This window comes from Xiphias gladius, chromosome 18 (genome assembly GCF_016859285.1).
Source record: "Xiphias gladius isolate SHS-SW01 ecotype Sanya breed wild chromosome 18, ASM1685928v1, whole genome shotgun sequence".
NCBI classification, from domain to species: domain Eukaryota; kingdom Metazoa; phylum Chordata; class Actinopteri; order Istiophoriformes; family Xiphiidae; genus Xiphias; species Xiphias gladius.
Window position 1 is genome coordinate 25,040,500 of NC_053417.1, and position 14,721 is coordinate 25,055,220.

The 14,721-nt window shown below is 40.3% G+C and overlaps 1 protein-coding gene across 3 annotated transcripts; it reads left to right on the forward strand.

Moving 5' to 3' along the window:
- Window positions 1-488: 488 nt before the first annotated feature.
- LOC120803629 (PHD and RING finger domain-containing protein 1-like) lies at window positions 489-9,751 on the forward strand. 3 transcript variants are annotated; one of them, XM_040152290.1, is made up of 8 exons: window positions 489-899; window positions 945-1,100; window positions 2,765-2,848; window positions 2,947-3,074; window positions 3,349-3,440; window positions 5,394-5,593; window positions 9,215-9,311; window positions 9,396-9,740. In XM_040152290.1, exons 2-8 carry the CDS (start codon window positions 966-968, stop codon window positions 9,425-9,427), a joined length of 768 nt encoding a protein of 255 aa, XP_040008224.1. In that variant the 5' UTR covers window positions 489-899; window positions 945-965; the 3' UTR covers window positions 9,428-9,740. The 3 variants fall into 3 exon arrangements, with proteins under 3 accessions (XP_040008224.1, XP_040008223.1, XP_040008225.1); XM_040152289.1 differs by having other exon boundaries at window positions 489-653; XM_040152291.1 differs by lacking the exons at window positions 489-899; window positions 945-1,100 and adding an exon at window positions 1,138-1,607 and having other exon boundaries at window positions 9,396-9,751.
- Window positions 9,752-14,721: the final 4,970 nt, after the last annotated feature.

The following is a 14,721-nucleotide window of genomic DNA, read 5'->3' on the forward strand; positions in this document are numbered from 1 at the left end:
GAATATTAATAATACTGGCCCCAGGTTGGCTGTGTGGTGATTTAAACAAAAACATATTTAGGAATATGCACAATAGAAGCACAGTTTTAGCCGAAGTAACGGAGAATGAATGAATGAATGGTCTTAATACTAGATTTTCACACAAACTCCTCATGCCTGAGAACTATAATTTATTTATTTATAGAGCACCTTTCAGCAGTGCATAGTCCAGAGTGCGTTTTGTACTTTTGTTTTTGGGATTTATGTGAGGGGGCTACTCTAACATTGCAATATCTATGTATCTTTCCATCTATCTAATTTAAAAGAAAACACAAACCAGTTGCCACACACAAATACAGCCTTTAAGCAATGTTTTGTTTTGTTGTGATTTTGAAGCGACGACTCTCAGCATTTTGGTATGGTTTGGTTCCTAAATATTAATCGCGGACGATTGAACGAATGAATAAACAAAGGAAAGAAATCTTAGAATAGCTGTGGTTTGACACCTTTTATCCTGAAGGAATGGGACCGGAAGTATGTCTGTGGGCTCAAAGGTCCCATTAGCTGTTTCTTGTTTCACCGAACAAGTGACTTGTAATTCTCTAATGCAATATAAGCTGAAACACTAGCCGGGTCAAAAGCCAACAAAAACAAAAACTCAACATTGTATGAATGTATGTATTTACTGTATTTCAGGGGCGTATTCAGAATGGGCTTTGCTAGCTAGCTAGCTACCGACTAAGCTAGCTAACAAGCTGTTAAAAGCTCATGGGAAACTGCGGCGCAACAAACCGAAGGAACGTGAACTTTATGCAAGATATAGTTTATTAAAAGTAGATGGGGTTTTTTTTTTTTTGGCTTAGTTTAGAGACTCGCCATTCGCCCTGCTTTAACTGTATCTAAACGACATCTTATATCAGGCGTGTGTGTCTTGTGGTAAGAGCGTTTAAATCTCCTCTTAACAGCCGCTTTGTTGTCCGGTACTCATGGATGAGTCCACAGCGTTAAACACAGCAGATAAATGTTACATCTGCCTGAGTCACTTTGAACGCCAAACGGTGGCCTCCCTGGAGAACTGCCGGCATGTCTTTTGCCTGGAATGTATCCTCCAGTGGTCCCAGGTAAACACACGCCTCACCCGCCACACCTATGTAGCTAACCGTGTCAGTTTTCAACCACGGGTACTCGTATCGGAAATGATATTTTCCGTCAACCCATAAGAACGGTACTGTGGTACTAAGGTGGCACCTACTACGGTTTTCGTAGTACAGATAGTACCAGGGTAGGTATATTAACTTTTTGGAGGGTCCCATCATAGGTACAAGCAGACCTCAGAGGTTGTTGTGGCAGCACCAGTGTAGCACCAGTGTAAGCACCAGTGTAAGCACCGTGGCCCCCGGGAAGGTACCACAGAGACATCCGGTTAAGTATAGTGAAGTAAAAAACAAAACAAAACAAAGGAACCACATTTCCACATTGGTACAAGCTTATGAAAGCATTACTCTTATATACCAGGTTGGCAACCAGTGCTTGAAAAGTACATTTTTCTTTCTTACAGTTTTGTTGGTATGTGTTATTTACCTGACTATTTACATTTTATGATGATTTTTACCTCTACTTCTCTACAGGTAAGTGTTAAATTTTTTTCACCTTTCTACATCTCTTTGTGAGCTACAGTTACACTCGTTACGCATTTATTCTTTACATAAAAAACACATGATGAGCTTATATAATATGACACATTGTTATAAAAGTGTAATTAAGCTTTATTTGAATTGAGCTAAGCTGTGTGGTGAGAAAAACAAGCCAAAACCCTGCAAGTCTGATTTTTTTTTTTTTTTTTTTTTAAAAGGCAAAAGTCAAACATGTTTATTTGTGTTTCATAACAATTTAAATTATCCCTCTTTTGAGTAGTTTTAAGACAAAGATTTAAAGACATAAAAGAAGACACAGTGACATATTGATGTCTTTTGATGTTTTTCCAAAATGTATTTGTGATTCGGGCTGAAGCTTCTTAAATAAGAGGATTTGCTGCTTTTCTGTGTTTTATATCATTGTAAATTGAGCATATTTGGAATTTAGACTGTGCATTGAACATAACAAGTAAAGACGTAACCTTGGGCTCGGGAAAATTGTGATGGGGATTTTTCACTGTCAAAAAAATTATAAAATAACTATCAGATTAGTACTGCAACTAACAGTTTTCATTATAGAATAATCTATATATATATATATATATATATTTATCATTATTATTATTTATTTATTTTTTTTTCAAATATCTGATTAATCCTTTCGACTTTGAAATGTCAGGAAACAGTGAAAAATGTCCAGTCGAATTTCCAAGAGTCCCATGGGATGCCTTCAAGTTGCTTGTTTTTTCCGACCATCAGTCCAAACCCCAAAATATTCAGCTCACAATTATATAACACACAGAAAAGTGGAAGATCCTCACATTGGAGAAGCTGGAACTAGCAAATGTTATAAATCATTTAAATGACTCAAACGATATATAAATGATCAGAACGTTTGGGGAGTAATTTTCTGTTGATCGACTAATCGCTTAATCATTTCAGCTATACAGCAGATTAATCGATGATGAAGATAATCATTAGTTGCAGCCCTATTTGAGATGCATTTGGTACATTACAGTAACCGTCCTTTTCTATATACAACGTGTGAATGAAATTGTGAAACATTTCTTTGACTAAGCTTAGCTGCATCACCATCAAGGGAAGAAATTTTTTGAAACCTAAACGTTTCGTCGCTCTGTCCTGAACCTCAGACAGCCAACACTTGCCCGGTCGATCGGATCAGTTTTGACTTCATCGAACAGAGGCAGCGTCCTGGAGGGGGCATTCAAAAAAAGGTGATTATTTGCGGCGCGTGAAGGAAGCTTTCTGCAGAGTATTTGGACGTGCTGTATGTGAACAGCGCCGGTAGCTGAACCGGTTTGCGTTGCTGCAGATCAAAGTGAGGGCACAGAGGAGGCACGCCGATGATGAAGAGGAGGTGAGCGATCCTGTTATCTGTGAGGAATGTGGACGGAGCGACCGGGGGCACCGGCTGCTGGTGTGCGTACACTGTGATTCAGGGTAGGGCGTCACTGTACTCCTGCACTCGTCAAGTTACACAATATTGTGTGGTGTTCATTGCCTCAGCAGATTTTTAATTTTGTCATGATTCAACCCCCAGATGCCCTTATTGTTGTCTTTGTGGTCTCTGTTGTTTTGTATCACCAAAACCCATTCTGCTTAAAAACCCCATACTAACTGAATGGAATACCTGGACTTAAATGTCATGTCATCTTCAGTTGTGCAAGTTAAGGCCAGTTCATCACAGAGCAGTGGCTTTACCGTATGTTTCCAGGTATCATATGGACTGCTTGACACCGTCATTAAACACAGGCCCTGAAGGTGACTGGATTTGTCCTGAGTGTGCAGTCAGTCCTCAACATACAGGTAAAGCTGTGTAGTTATTTGATTTTAGTCATTTATTTATTTTTTAAGTGAAAAGAAGAAAATTCCACCCCTGCAGCAAACAGACATTAAAAAATGTGCCTTTCTACATATGTTAATGCACTCTTATTTTTTATTTAATGAACTTAAAAAGTAGCTGAAAAAAATAATTGTGGCACGTTCAAACGTTTGGGCACTCTACTGAGTCAGTACTTAGCAACCCCCCCTTTGCCAGCTGTAAAGCATGGGGGAGGAAATACGCTTTGGGGCTGTGTGGCAGCAGCCGGTGCCACAGGAAACACAGATAAAGGGAAGAATGGATTCCACGAAGTATCAGCAGATTCTGGATGCAGATGTCCTGCAGTCAGTCAAGAAAGTGAAACTGATAAGAGGCCGGCCTCTAACAAATGGACAGTGATCCAAAGCAGACCTCAGAATCCACCACAAACCACTTTAAGAGACACAAGCTGATATTTTTGGAATGACGCCCAAACTCCCCCGACTTGAACATCACTGAAAATCCGTGGGTAGAATTTAAACATCCTGTGTGCGCAAGGCAGCCTAAAAATATCTCAGAACTTGAAGTGATCTTCAAGAACAGTGGGTGAAAATACCCAAATCAGGAATAGAAAGACTCTTCGCTGGTTACAGGAAGTGTTTGCAAGCTGTGACATCTTCTAAGCACTCACTTAGAGAGTGCCCAAATGTTTGCACAGGCCACGATAAGTTTTTAATTTTTTTCCTTTTTTTTTTTTTTTTGTTTAGGTCATGACATACAAAGTAACAGTGTATTAACATTTGAAGAAAGGGCCGTTTTTAATGTCTGTTTGCCGCAGGGGTTGTATTTACTTATTTTTACTTCAAAAATCAGCAAAATATATAATTTGCTCAAACTTTTTCATACAACTCTAAGTAGGTTCCTGTCACCAAAACAGACTCGTGTTAAACTGTTTTTTACTTACTGTTTATCATGTTTTGCACAGTAACTTATTGTGGGCATTTAAGCCCTTCTTTAATGGACCATATTGGTGTCATTGCGTATTCTAGCCCCATTTGATACACATCATGCGTATGTCACATTATTGCAAACCACTTTCCAAAGCACATGGTAGATTTGTCTTTCCTGTCTTCTAGGTAGCCACTGGTTTTAGTTCACCTCAGTCAGTGTCTTTACATGCGCTGTAATAACCTGGTTACTTTAAATCCACATCTGCATGCAGCAGGTCAGTAATAAGACTCAGTCAAATGTTCGGCAGAGGGAAACTAACTTAATAGACTTCTGCCTGTGCGTTAGGCTACTTTTGGGTTGGTGTCAATTTCTGTCAGACTTTGGATGGAGTTATTTCAAACACCAGGATGCACGGGTTTGTGTAATTATCTCTCTTCACATCCAGCCGCTCAGATGTAACTTTGCCCCTCTACAGACTTTTCTTGCATCACAATACATTCATTTGATTTGACATGTCCAGGGCTACAGCGCAGGTGGTCAGAGATTTATTTATTTTTTTAAATATAAGTGTTAGCAAGTGTTGTTGAAATGTAGTCCAAAAAAATGGGCTCTGTTGACTCTGCAGTCTTGACTTCAGTGGTCACCTCATTCCATCATTGTGGAGCCAGAACTATATATTCACTATATATTCACCCTTACTATGGGGGGGGGGTATTTGTAAATTGCTCTCTTTTTGGAATCTGAGAAGGAAGTAGAGAACGACTGCCTGTAGTCTCTCTCTCAGCCACTGTAAAATAGACTACTGTACATGCAGAAATATAAATGTTGTGGTAATATAAATGTGGCCAAAGTAGGTTAACAACAGTTTCATGTGATGGGTGGAATTGTTCAAAAACATCAGCAATGGTGCTACTACAATAGTAACCATTAAAAAGCACAGGAATAGATTTGGATCGATAATTACAAGATACTTCGGTTTTCCTTCTTGTGAAATTGTCCCTGCACAGACGACTCCATGGTGGAGGAGGAGATCAGCGACGGAGAACTAACAGACCTCCTAGCCGAAGTTGATGAAACTGCATCTACCAGCAGCCGCCTTCGGCCCTCGACCATAAATCATCCTAGCAGCTCTACTGAACGACGACACAGCGCCAGGGTCCAGAGCAGAACCAGCAGCAATCCTGATCCTCGCCCGCCGACCTCCTGGGTCAGTTTAACGCTACACAGCCTATCGTGTTTATTTACCAGACAGCGTGAGGTTAAAATGCAGAGGTCCCCATTCTCAGTATGTGAAAATCTGTTGTTGTTGTTGTATACATTTCAGTTTGCCAACTCATTTTGGCTTTACAAGATGTGTACATATACGCTGTTGGAGTTTGTAGTACAGTAAACTAAACCTTTCAGTTAGGGCTCAACAACATGACCAAAACATCATTATTGCCAGTGTATTGTGTCGCCCTGCCCCAGTTTGTTTGAAAATTCCAGAAAATCGTTTAACAACGCTTACAACTTTTCTGCCAGTGTCCCTTAAAGACACCTCTGTCCATCTGGATGAAAAAATTATTCTCTTTGCTGCATGAAAAAAAAAAGAAAAATCAGTTTATTCATTTTGTATGACACACAGCAACTTCAAACTTCTTTTAAAATGAAAATATGAAGTAATAGAAAGTAACATCACTTCAGAGGTGGGATTTCTATGATGTCATTAACTCCGAAAAGAAATGATAATGTAGTGGTCTCGACTACAAAATCTTTTCTTTGGCCGACTCCGCCTGCGAAAAACTGGTACTATTACTTAAAGTATTACTCCTAAAATTAAAATGTTTAGCAAGGGCAATAAACATGTTGATGGGAAACTAAAAGGACATGAACTATAAGACAAATCAGAAATGCACAAAATACACACAAGGTACAGACGGGATTGCAACTGGTAGAGGGAGAGAGAGAGAGAGAGGGGGACGGATGGAGCAGGTGGAGGTGGAAGTGGTGTTGATATGGATGATAATACTGAAGTATGTTCAGCCAAAAGCACACGTAGAGTCCAGACCGTAAGTATTTGGACAGTTCCACATTTTCTGTTCTTCAGGCTCTGAGCTTCAGCACATTCAATTTAAAATAAAACAATGGACACTACATTGAAGTGCCAGGTCTCAGCTTTAATCTGAGTAGGTGTACGTCAGTATTGAAATAAATGTGTGGGAGATATAGCCCTTTAACACATAGTGTTCACATAGCAAGGGTTCAAAATTAAATGGACACTCGGCTATTACGTGTTTCTTGGGCAGCTGGGTGTCATTTCAATGTCAGTTCATTCACAGAAGAGCTCACACGGGGCTCAGAGCTGACTAACAGTTGTAATGTAGATCGAAGCGGAGTTTTCTGTCAGTGCGAGGAGCGAAGAGGTGACCATGCAAGAAGATAATAATAAGGCTCAAAAAAAAAAATCTATCAGGGAAATATCAAAAGTAGTTGGTTTGCCAGAATCAACAGTTGTGTACACTCTTAAAAAAAAGCAGGTGCGCTCAGGAAAACTAGAAAATCGCAAACGAGCTGGTAGAACGAGGAGAACGAGTTTTTTTCAGTCAGCGGAAAATCACTTGTGGGGATGAAGAGTAGATCTGGAGCAAAGTTCAATAATGAAACAAAAATCAACCACCATTAAAATTATTAATGAGTTAAGTGTGGAGAAAAAAAAGGAACAGCTCATGAACAAAAGTTATAGTAAATATAGTTATTTTCAAGCCTATGTTCAACGCATCTTTCTTTTCCCTCTACTTTCTACCTCGTGGCTCTTGTAAATCTCATCTGCGCTATGTTTACGCCTCATTTTCTAGAGGTGGAGAATTTTCCCAACAAAACAGACAGTTGCAAATAGCGTAACCCCTTTTAAATCCAGCATAATACATAATCAGCCTCTGTTAACTTACCTCCTTACTTTAAATGCGTATGCAATGAGGACAGAGGTACAGCACATTTGTTTGGGGCAGAAGGCATCTTGAAAAACAGGCGCATAAGTCTTAGTAAATCTGGCCCTGAATCTTTTTTTCGTTCCAGATGGTTAGAGGAGTCTTTGAGGATTCTGGAAATACCTTCAGAACAGCGGTACGAGCTATTAAACTACTTTCCGGGCTTTTCAAAGATCAAGGGGTATTTATTTTTTCAGAAAACAGATGCTTAGCTCCGTGAGTTGAACGTAATCTTTGTATTCTCTAAAATAAATAAAACAAAATATGCTTTAAATCAACTATGCCATTAACTCCCTCCGTGCACGTTACTCATTTAGAGTAAGCATCCTGAAGTATGCCATTAACTTGTTCGAGTAAATGGGGCAAAACAAAACTCTTCAAACAATCATCAGGGAGTGAAAATCTTGTCTGAGGTTTCATTTGTTTTACAGATTGTGTGCAAGACAACCCTTATCACTGTATGTGCAGCGCTGTGGCACTTAACCACATTTCCTGCCTTGCCGAATGGTTTTCTTAAACATTCACTGTGTTCGTGCGGTGTACGAAAAAACCTTCCCGCCATGTCAGTCAGCCGTCTGCAAACACATTTGCATAATCTTTGGCTGCATGTAGGAGAGACAAGGGTAGCTACTGGTGTCTGTGGTTACCGTCTGATAAAAGGCTTCGTTGCCCTGTTGGGCTTATCTTGAATTAACATTACTGCTGCCGCCTCCGCTTGTGTAAATGTTAATTCATTGCGGCTTCTGATATACTGTACCTGGCCTTGAAGCAGGGGTCGGGGGGTCAGATGGCCCCAGGTTTGTCGTTTTCATTGCTTGTGAGAGGCGTATATCATCTTCTTCAGAGCTCTAGGTTCTCTTTGTAGGCTAGTAAGTTTGGTTTTTAAGCTCGAGTGTCAGCTCGAGGTGGCTCGCAGTGACTAACACTCCACACTTGAGTAGGCATCGTTGAGCCTGTGTATGTTGTAGGCATGTCTCACTCAGGAACATCTCCGTGCAGCCCACGCATCGGTGTTTCAGTGAGAGATTATGTCAGTTTACATTCCACTTTATTCTTTTTCAAGGTGACACCTGCAGGGTCAAAGCCAGAGATCTTGAATGTTTGTATCTGTAAAATGTGAAATCGAAAAAAATCAGGGATGCTCCAACACGCCGGATCAGTAACAGGGCTGATAGTTGCCTTATTGAGTTGATCAAGTATTGGCCACTCAGAACTGATCCACATGAAATACTGATTCTTTATCCATTTCGCAACAAAATTCAGTCTTTTTGCTATCGGTTGCCTTTTGTGTAAGTCACAGTGATCCTCCAGCTCAGGTTTGAGTGCCACAGCAATCCCTGGCCTCACTTGGACTTACCCTATATAAAAATAATTCCAATGAATTCCAGACAGTGAGGTACACAGATTTAAAGTTTGGGAAAAAGAGGGAGCTGTTGTAGGATCGAAAATCTGTATCAGCAGATACCCGCTAATAAGGTATTGGGAGAGAAAAATTCTGATCTGTGCATATGTCAGAAGGAAAAAAAAAAGGCAAAATATTCTATAAAAACAACAAAGAAATAGCTGCTTTATTATCCTTTTTTTCATTCTTATTTCTGGTTGGTTCAGATCGTTACTGTCCCACAAGAGGAAAACCTTTTTTGCAGGAAGGCAGCATAAAAAAAACAAAAACATAAACATAAAAAGCCCAATTTACTAGAAAACTGCCCAGGCACTTTCAAGTTTCATTGTTTCATTCAAAGGAAATCTGTCAGTTTTGCTTGTGATCTGTAAGACATAACCCTCCGTAACGTTGGTGGGTAGCGCTGTGAATTATCGTGACTGTTTCTGCTTTTTTGTTTTTCTTCCTTCTTGTTTTTCAGCATGTACCTAAGTACCTGTTACGAGCAGCGAGGCCCGCGGTCACAACAGATGAAGTGACTGCGCTCCGTCACAGTGACACCAGCAGCGCTTCGGCCAGTAAGTCACGAACTGTCACAATAGCTTCGAGAGTCTGTACCTTCTTTTGATAATCAACGTGATCGGCTTTTGTGTGTTTCTCAGAGTTAGACACAAGGAAAAGAAAAAGGGTTTAACTTGAGCTCCTTTGACACCAGCCGGCTGAGAGGATGCTGGAGGACGGTCGTCACACGTCATCACGTCTCAGCAGCTCGAAGTGCTCTTGTCCGAAATGACCACGGGGTGGCAGCATTGTGTTAGCAGTAAGGTACAACCCTAAACCTCATCTGAAGGGACTGAACCTGAACCTGCATCTGCAGGTGCTTTTTTTATGTTTCTTTTGCGTTATTTTCTATCCTGTGTAAAAACTGTGGGGGAATATTTATGTTTTTCCTTTGCTTTAATTGTCACTAAAACCTTTTAAAAAGACCAAAACCAGCCATGTGTGAGTCTGTGTGTCAATACTCGGTGAAGTCCCCACCCGGTCTGTGGAACTGGGCAGTGGCGGAATGTAACTAAGTACATTTACTCAAATGCTTTTCATAGTCCACATTTGAGATACCTGTACTTTACTTGAGTATGTTCTGTTAATGACACTTTAGACTTCTACATCACTACATTTCAGATGGAAATGTATTTTTTACTGCATTACATTATCTAACTGCCTCAGTTACTATACAAATTAAGATTTTTGTGTACAGAATATATGAAGATTTTATAAATAATGTGTTATGGATTAAACTATACGAAAACAGCTGAAATTATAGATCAATTGACAGAAAATGAACTGTCAACTATTTTGAGAAGACATTTTCCATGTACCAGAAGACAAACATTTCATGGTTCCAGCTTTTCAAATGTGAGAATTTCCTGATTTTGTTTTTAAAACATATAATAATTTTAATTTGTTCCTAGTCATTTTGAGGTTCGGTCAAAACAAGCATTGTGAGGGAGTTACTTTGGGTTCTGGGTAACTGTGATGGGGATTTTTCTCTGTTTTCTGATTTTTTTTTTTTTTTTTTACAACTCAAATAATCAATCATTGAATGGTGAAAATAATCATTAATTAATTGCTGTCTTATACAAAATGATTAAAAACCCAATCAACTTCAGAAATAAAATGTTGCTTACACATGAATGCAGGAGTTATATAGACAAGGGAGATTTTATATATATATATATATATATATATATAAAATCTCCCTTGTCTTCATCAAGCTCGGGAGTCTGAGGGTTCAGTGCAGTATCTTAGCTGTTCCCAGGACTGCGCTTTTCTGGACAGAGACCTCATATGATGTACCTGAAATCTGCTGGAGCCATTCTCCCAGTTTGTGGGTCACAGCCCCCAGTGCTCCAATTACCACTGGCACCACTGTTGCCTCTACTCCCCACATCTTTTCTATATATATCTATATCTATATATATATCTATATCTATAGATATAGATATATATATATATAGATAGATACATATACATATAAATGAGAAGTCAGGTAGCACTTGAATGAAAGTCATCAGGATTCATCCTCTGGGCACCATAATTGTACAAAAATTTCAGGGCAGTTCATCCAGTAGTTGTTGAGATATTTTAGTCTGAACCAAAGTGGCAGACTAACAGACTGGCATCCCCGTCACTAGAGCCAAGCTGCTAACATGGTTTAAAGTGTGAAAAAGAAAGCGGACCATTGTGTATCTTTCATCTTAATCTAAAGTACCTTGTAAAATCAGCGTTCATAGTGACTTTGGTACGGGTACCGTGGTGTGGGCGGACATTACACGTAGGTGGACTTTGTGTGCCGTGGTAAGCATGTGAGGCATCAGACAATAGGATGCACCTCCACTGATCATCTGCAGGATCCCCCTCATCCCCGCCTCTCTCATTGCCTAGCAACACCAGCCTCAGTGATTGAAGAGGCTGTCTCAGTCCCAAACGCTCAGATCTCTTGTTTGTCATCGTTTAATATTAAAACTGTCCTCTGATGTCCAAAGGCATCGTACTGTATGGTGCAACAAAAAAAAAAAAAAGACTAATGTGAGGTCGTGGCATCATTCCACCAAAGATATTGCAAAATTTATGTAACTGAGACCAGGACATGTGCTCAGACATCACCTTACTCCTGCACGATGATTGCTGATAATATAGCGAAGTTATTATAGCTCACATGTATCCAGTCTCATTTGATTGTGTGTGTGTGTGTGTGTGTGTGTGTGTGTGTGTGCGTGTGTTTATCAGTGTGTGTTGTGATTCGGTGGGCGGGGATGTAAGAAGCCTGCAGCTTATCTTGCCCTACTTTTCCCCCAAAACAATGTGCACAGAAAAACAAATGTTCACCTTCATTGGCCAGACATGTTTGTCGAGCAGAAGAGTTGAACTGAACAAAATGTGCTGGCTGAGACACTGCAAGGTGTGTAAAACCAAGTGTACACAATAAAGCACTCCCGGTTTCTTGTTCGTTGGTTTATCCTTACTCAGGCAATTACCTTAGAACCAAAGAGCAGTCACTTGCATTATTAATAATCCCTACTTTATATACTTTTTTCTTTATTAGCAGTTCTCGATTTATAAGCCATTGAAAGCTTTGCAAGGAACAAACATAATGGCTGATTGGCTGCCTACCTTGTTTTTAAAACAGTAAAAAGAACGGTGTCCACTGGTTTTAATGATAATATGACTGATACCAAATATCCTTTTTGATTCAGAAACCTTTACATTACATGTGCCCATGTGCTTCACAAAGCCTCCGTAGTCATTTTGCAATGTAAAATTTCAAGGTATTACATTTGGAATTTTGCATTTTTAGCCATGCTAGCGGCTAGTAGCTCAAGGGATTGCAATGTCAGTCAATCCACCACTTTGGTATAGACTGAAATATCTCGGCAAACTGTCGGACTGGATTGCCATGAAACCCCAAACAGACATTCGTGGTCCCCAGAGGATGAATCCTAATAACGCTGGGGATCTTCTGACTTTATCTCTTGCACCACCATGAGGTTGATGTTTGTGGTTTCGTGAGAAGTGTCTCAATGAGATATTTCATGGATGGTTTGCTATAAAAATGTGGTACAAACATTCATGGAGGAATCATAATCACTTTGGTGATCTCTTGACTTTTCATCCAGCGTCATCGTCAGGTCCGGTTTTCAGTCTGTCCAATACTTTGGTTTATCTCAAAACTAACTCATGACATTTCCACTGGCCTCAGCTGTACTTTGTGTTTGGTGCTAATGAGCCAATGCTAGCGCGCTAACACGCTAAATGTGGTGAACACGGTAACCATTACACCTGCAAAACATTAACGTGTTAGCATTGCTGTTCTGAGCATGTTGGCATGCTGACGTTGTGTCAAAGCGCAAAAAATTTCAAACTGTTTCGTAAAGGCGTTATTTGTCATTGCTAAACAGGCTAGATTTGGATGAACAGGCTACATTCAGGCTACAGCATTTGCCATATAATTACTTTTCTGAAGAGGTCAGCTGCTTTGCTGCAGTAATGATGTAAAGTCACTTTCAGCAGTCAAACCCTGCAACCCTGCATGACCCTGGTCCCTGTCCTCCTTATACCTTGCGGTGAGGATTTAGATTCGCTTTTGGGTATCTGAATATTTGATACTAGTCTGGCTGACACAGTGAAACATGCTTCCTGAGAAGTACTTTCCTTTGTTTCCGTTCCAGGCCAGCTGTTCCAGCTCTGACCCAGTACTCACCCTCTCCACTCCTTTATGGGATCCCGTCACTGTCTCCCTCACAGGAATCGCTGATAGGAACAGCAGCCTTTTGAGGGAGCCCTCCAGTGGATGAGGAGCTGGGCCTGCGGTGCTGAGGGGCTTTGGGCTGTAAAGCCTGCGACTCCTTAAGCAATTAGGCTTACCCTAACACGATTAGCACACAATGGAGCCAAGGTCAAAACTTCTAATGACTCGCTGCTCCAGAGAGAGTCTGTTTATTAGAGCCGCATGTTGTTGAAGATTGACATGCTCAATGACAATAAGGTGACAGCGATGTGACTCTCACCTAAGGAAAAAAACGGATGGGACTTTAAAGAAATACGTAGTTCAGCTTTTTGGGAAATACATTTATTCACTATCTTGCCAAGAGTTAGATCTGAATATCAATGCCAGTCCCTTGTCTGTGAGCTGAAAATGAGGCTATAGCCAGGAAGTGATTAGCTGAGCTTGGCATAAAACCTGAAAACAGGGTAAAAAAAAAAAGGGTTAGCCTGGCTTTTTCCAAAAGTAATAAAAAAAAAAAAATCCTGCTTACCAACATCTACAGTATAAAGCTCACTGATTAAGTCACATATCTCATTTGTTTAATTAGATACGTGTGCATCTCCTAAAACCACAATTTGTCGTGTTTACCTTTCAGTTTTTGTAGGTTTTTTTAGCCATAAGAAAGCGCTGTGTCTTTATGGAGGGCAATGTCAGTCTGTCTTTCTGTCCTGGACATACCGTGACTTTTCCTTGTAGCGCCTCCATGAGCTTGACAGTTTTAGTCTTTTAGTGAAATATTTTGACAACTGTCGGATGGATTAACTTGTAATTTGGTGACGTTTATGGTTGTTTTGAACTTTGGCAATCCCCTGACCTTCCATCTAGCAGCATCATCAGCTAAAGCTTTCAATTTTTCCATTAAATTTTGTTTGTAGTTGTTGTTGTTTTTTTGTTTGTTTGTTTGTTTGTTTGTTTGTTAGACTTGTCTTGTTGACCTTTGGACAGAGCTTACAGTTTCATATCAAGTGTGCAGACAGGAAAAAGTGGTGTCAGTCTTCTCTGCTGTGAGTAAAATTAAAATCATAAAAATCCCCCAAGGTTATTTTTTGCCGCAGCAGCAGTGATGCAGTGGAACTGATGCTGGGAGGCGGCTGACACCCAGGAGCGATGCTTAGAGCTGCAGGGGCAGAGAAGCACTCGGGCTCAGGCATTAGCTGCACAGAGCTGCTAAATAAGTCAGCAGTGTTGTTAGCATGATTGCAAACAGCCTCTGGTAACGGGAGTTTCAAACTCAGGAAGGTCACGTATGAAGGGTCTGTGGATGTGACCCAGTTTGCAGAACGAGAATTTATGTTATTAAAATAAGTGTTATTACCATCACAACAGGCAGTTTACTTTAGTTCAGTGATTGCCAGCCCTTTTTGGCTTCTGACCCCTTGAAATGAAGCAATGTCTACTCGTGCCGCCCCGCCACTGGTTGCATATGTGTACCGTCTGACAAGCAACTGTAGGGCCGGTTTCAAATACCCATCAAATCCGCCTGCGCTTCCCTCGGTGGATTGAGTGAACATTTGCTTAGACAACTAAACGAAGACTAAACATTGGAAACAGATGATAGAAGCAGAAGTGACAGAGCTCTGCAGACGTCTCTATTCGGCATAAAGGGAAGAGATTGAAATTGAAATCTTAAAAGAAATGGTTTGAGATTTTGAGAAATACTT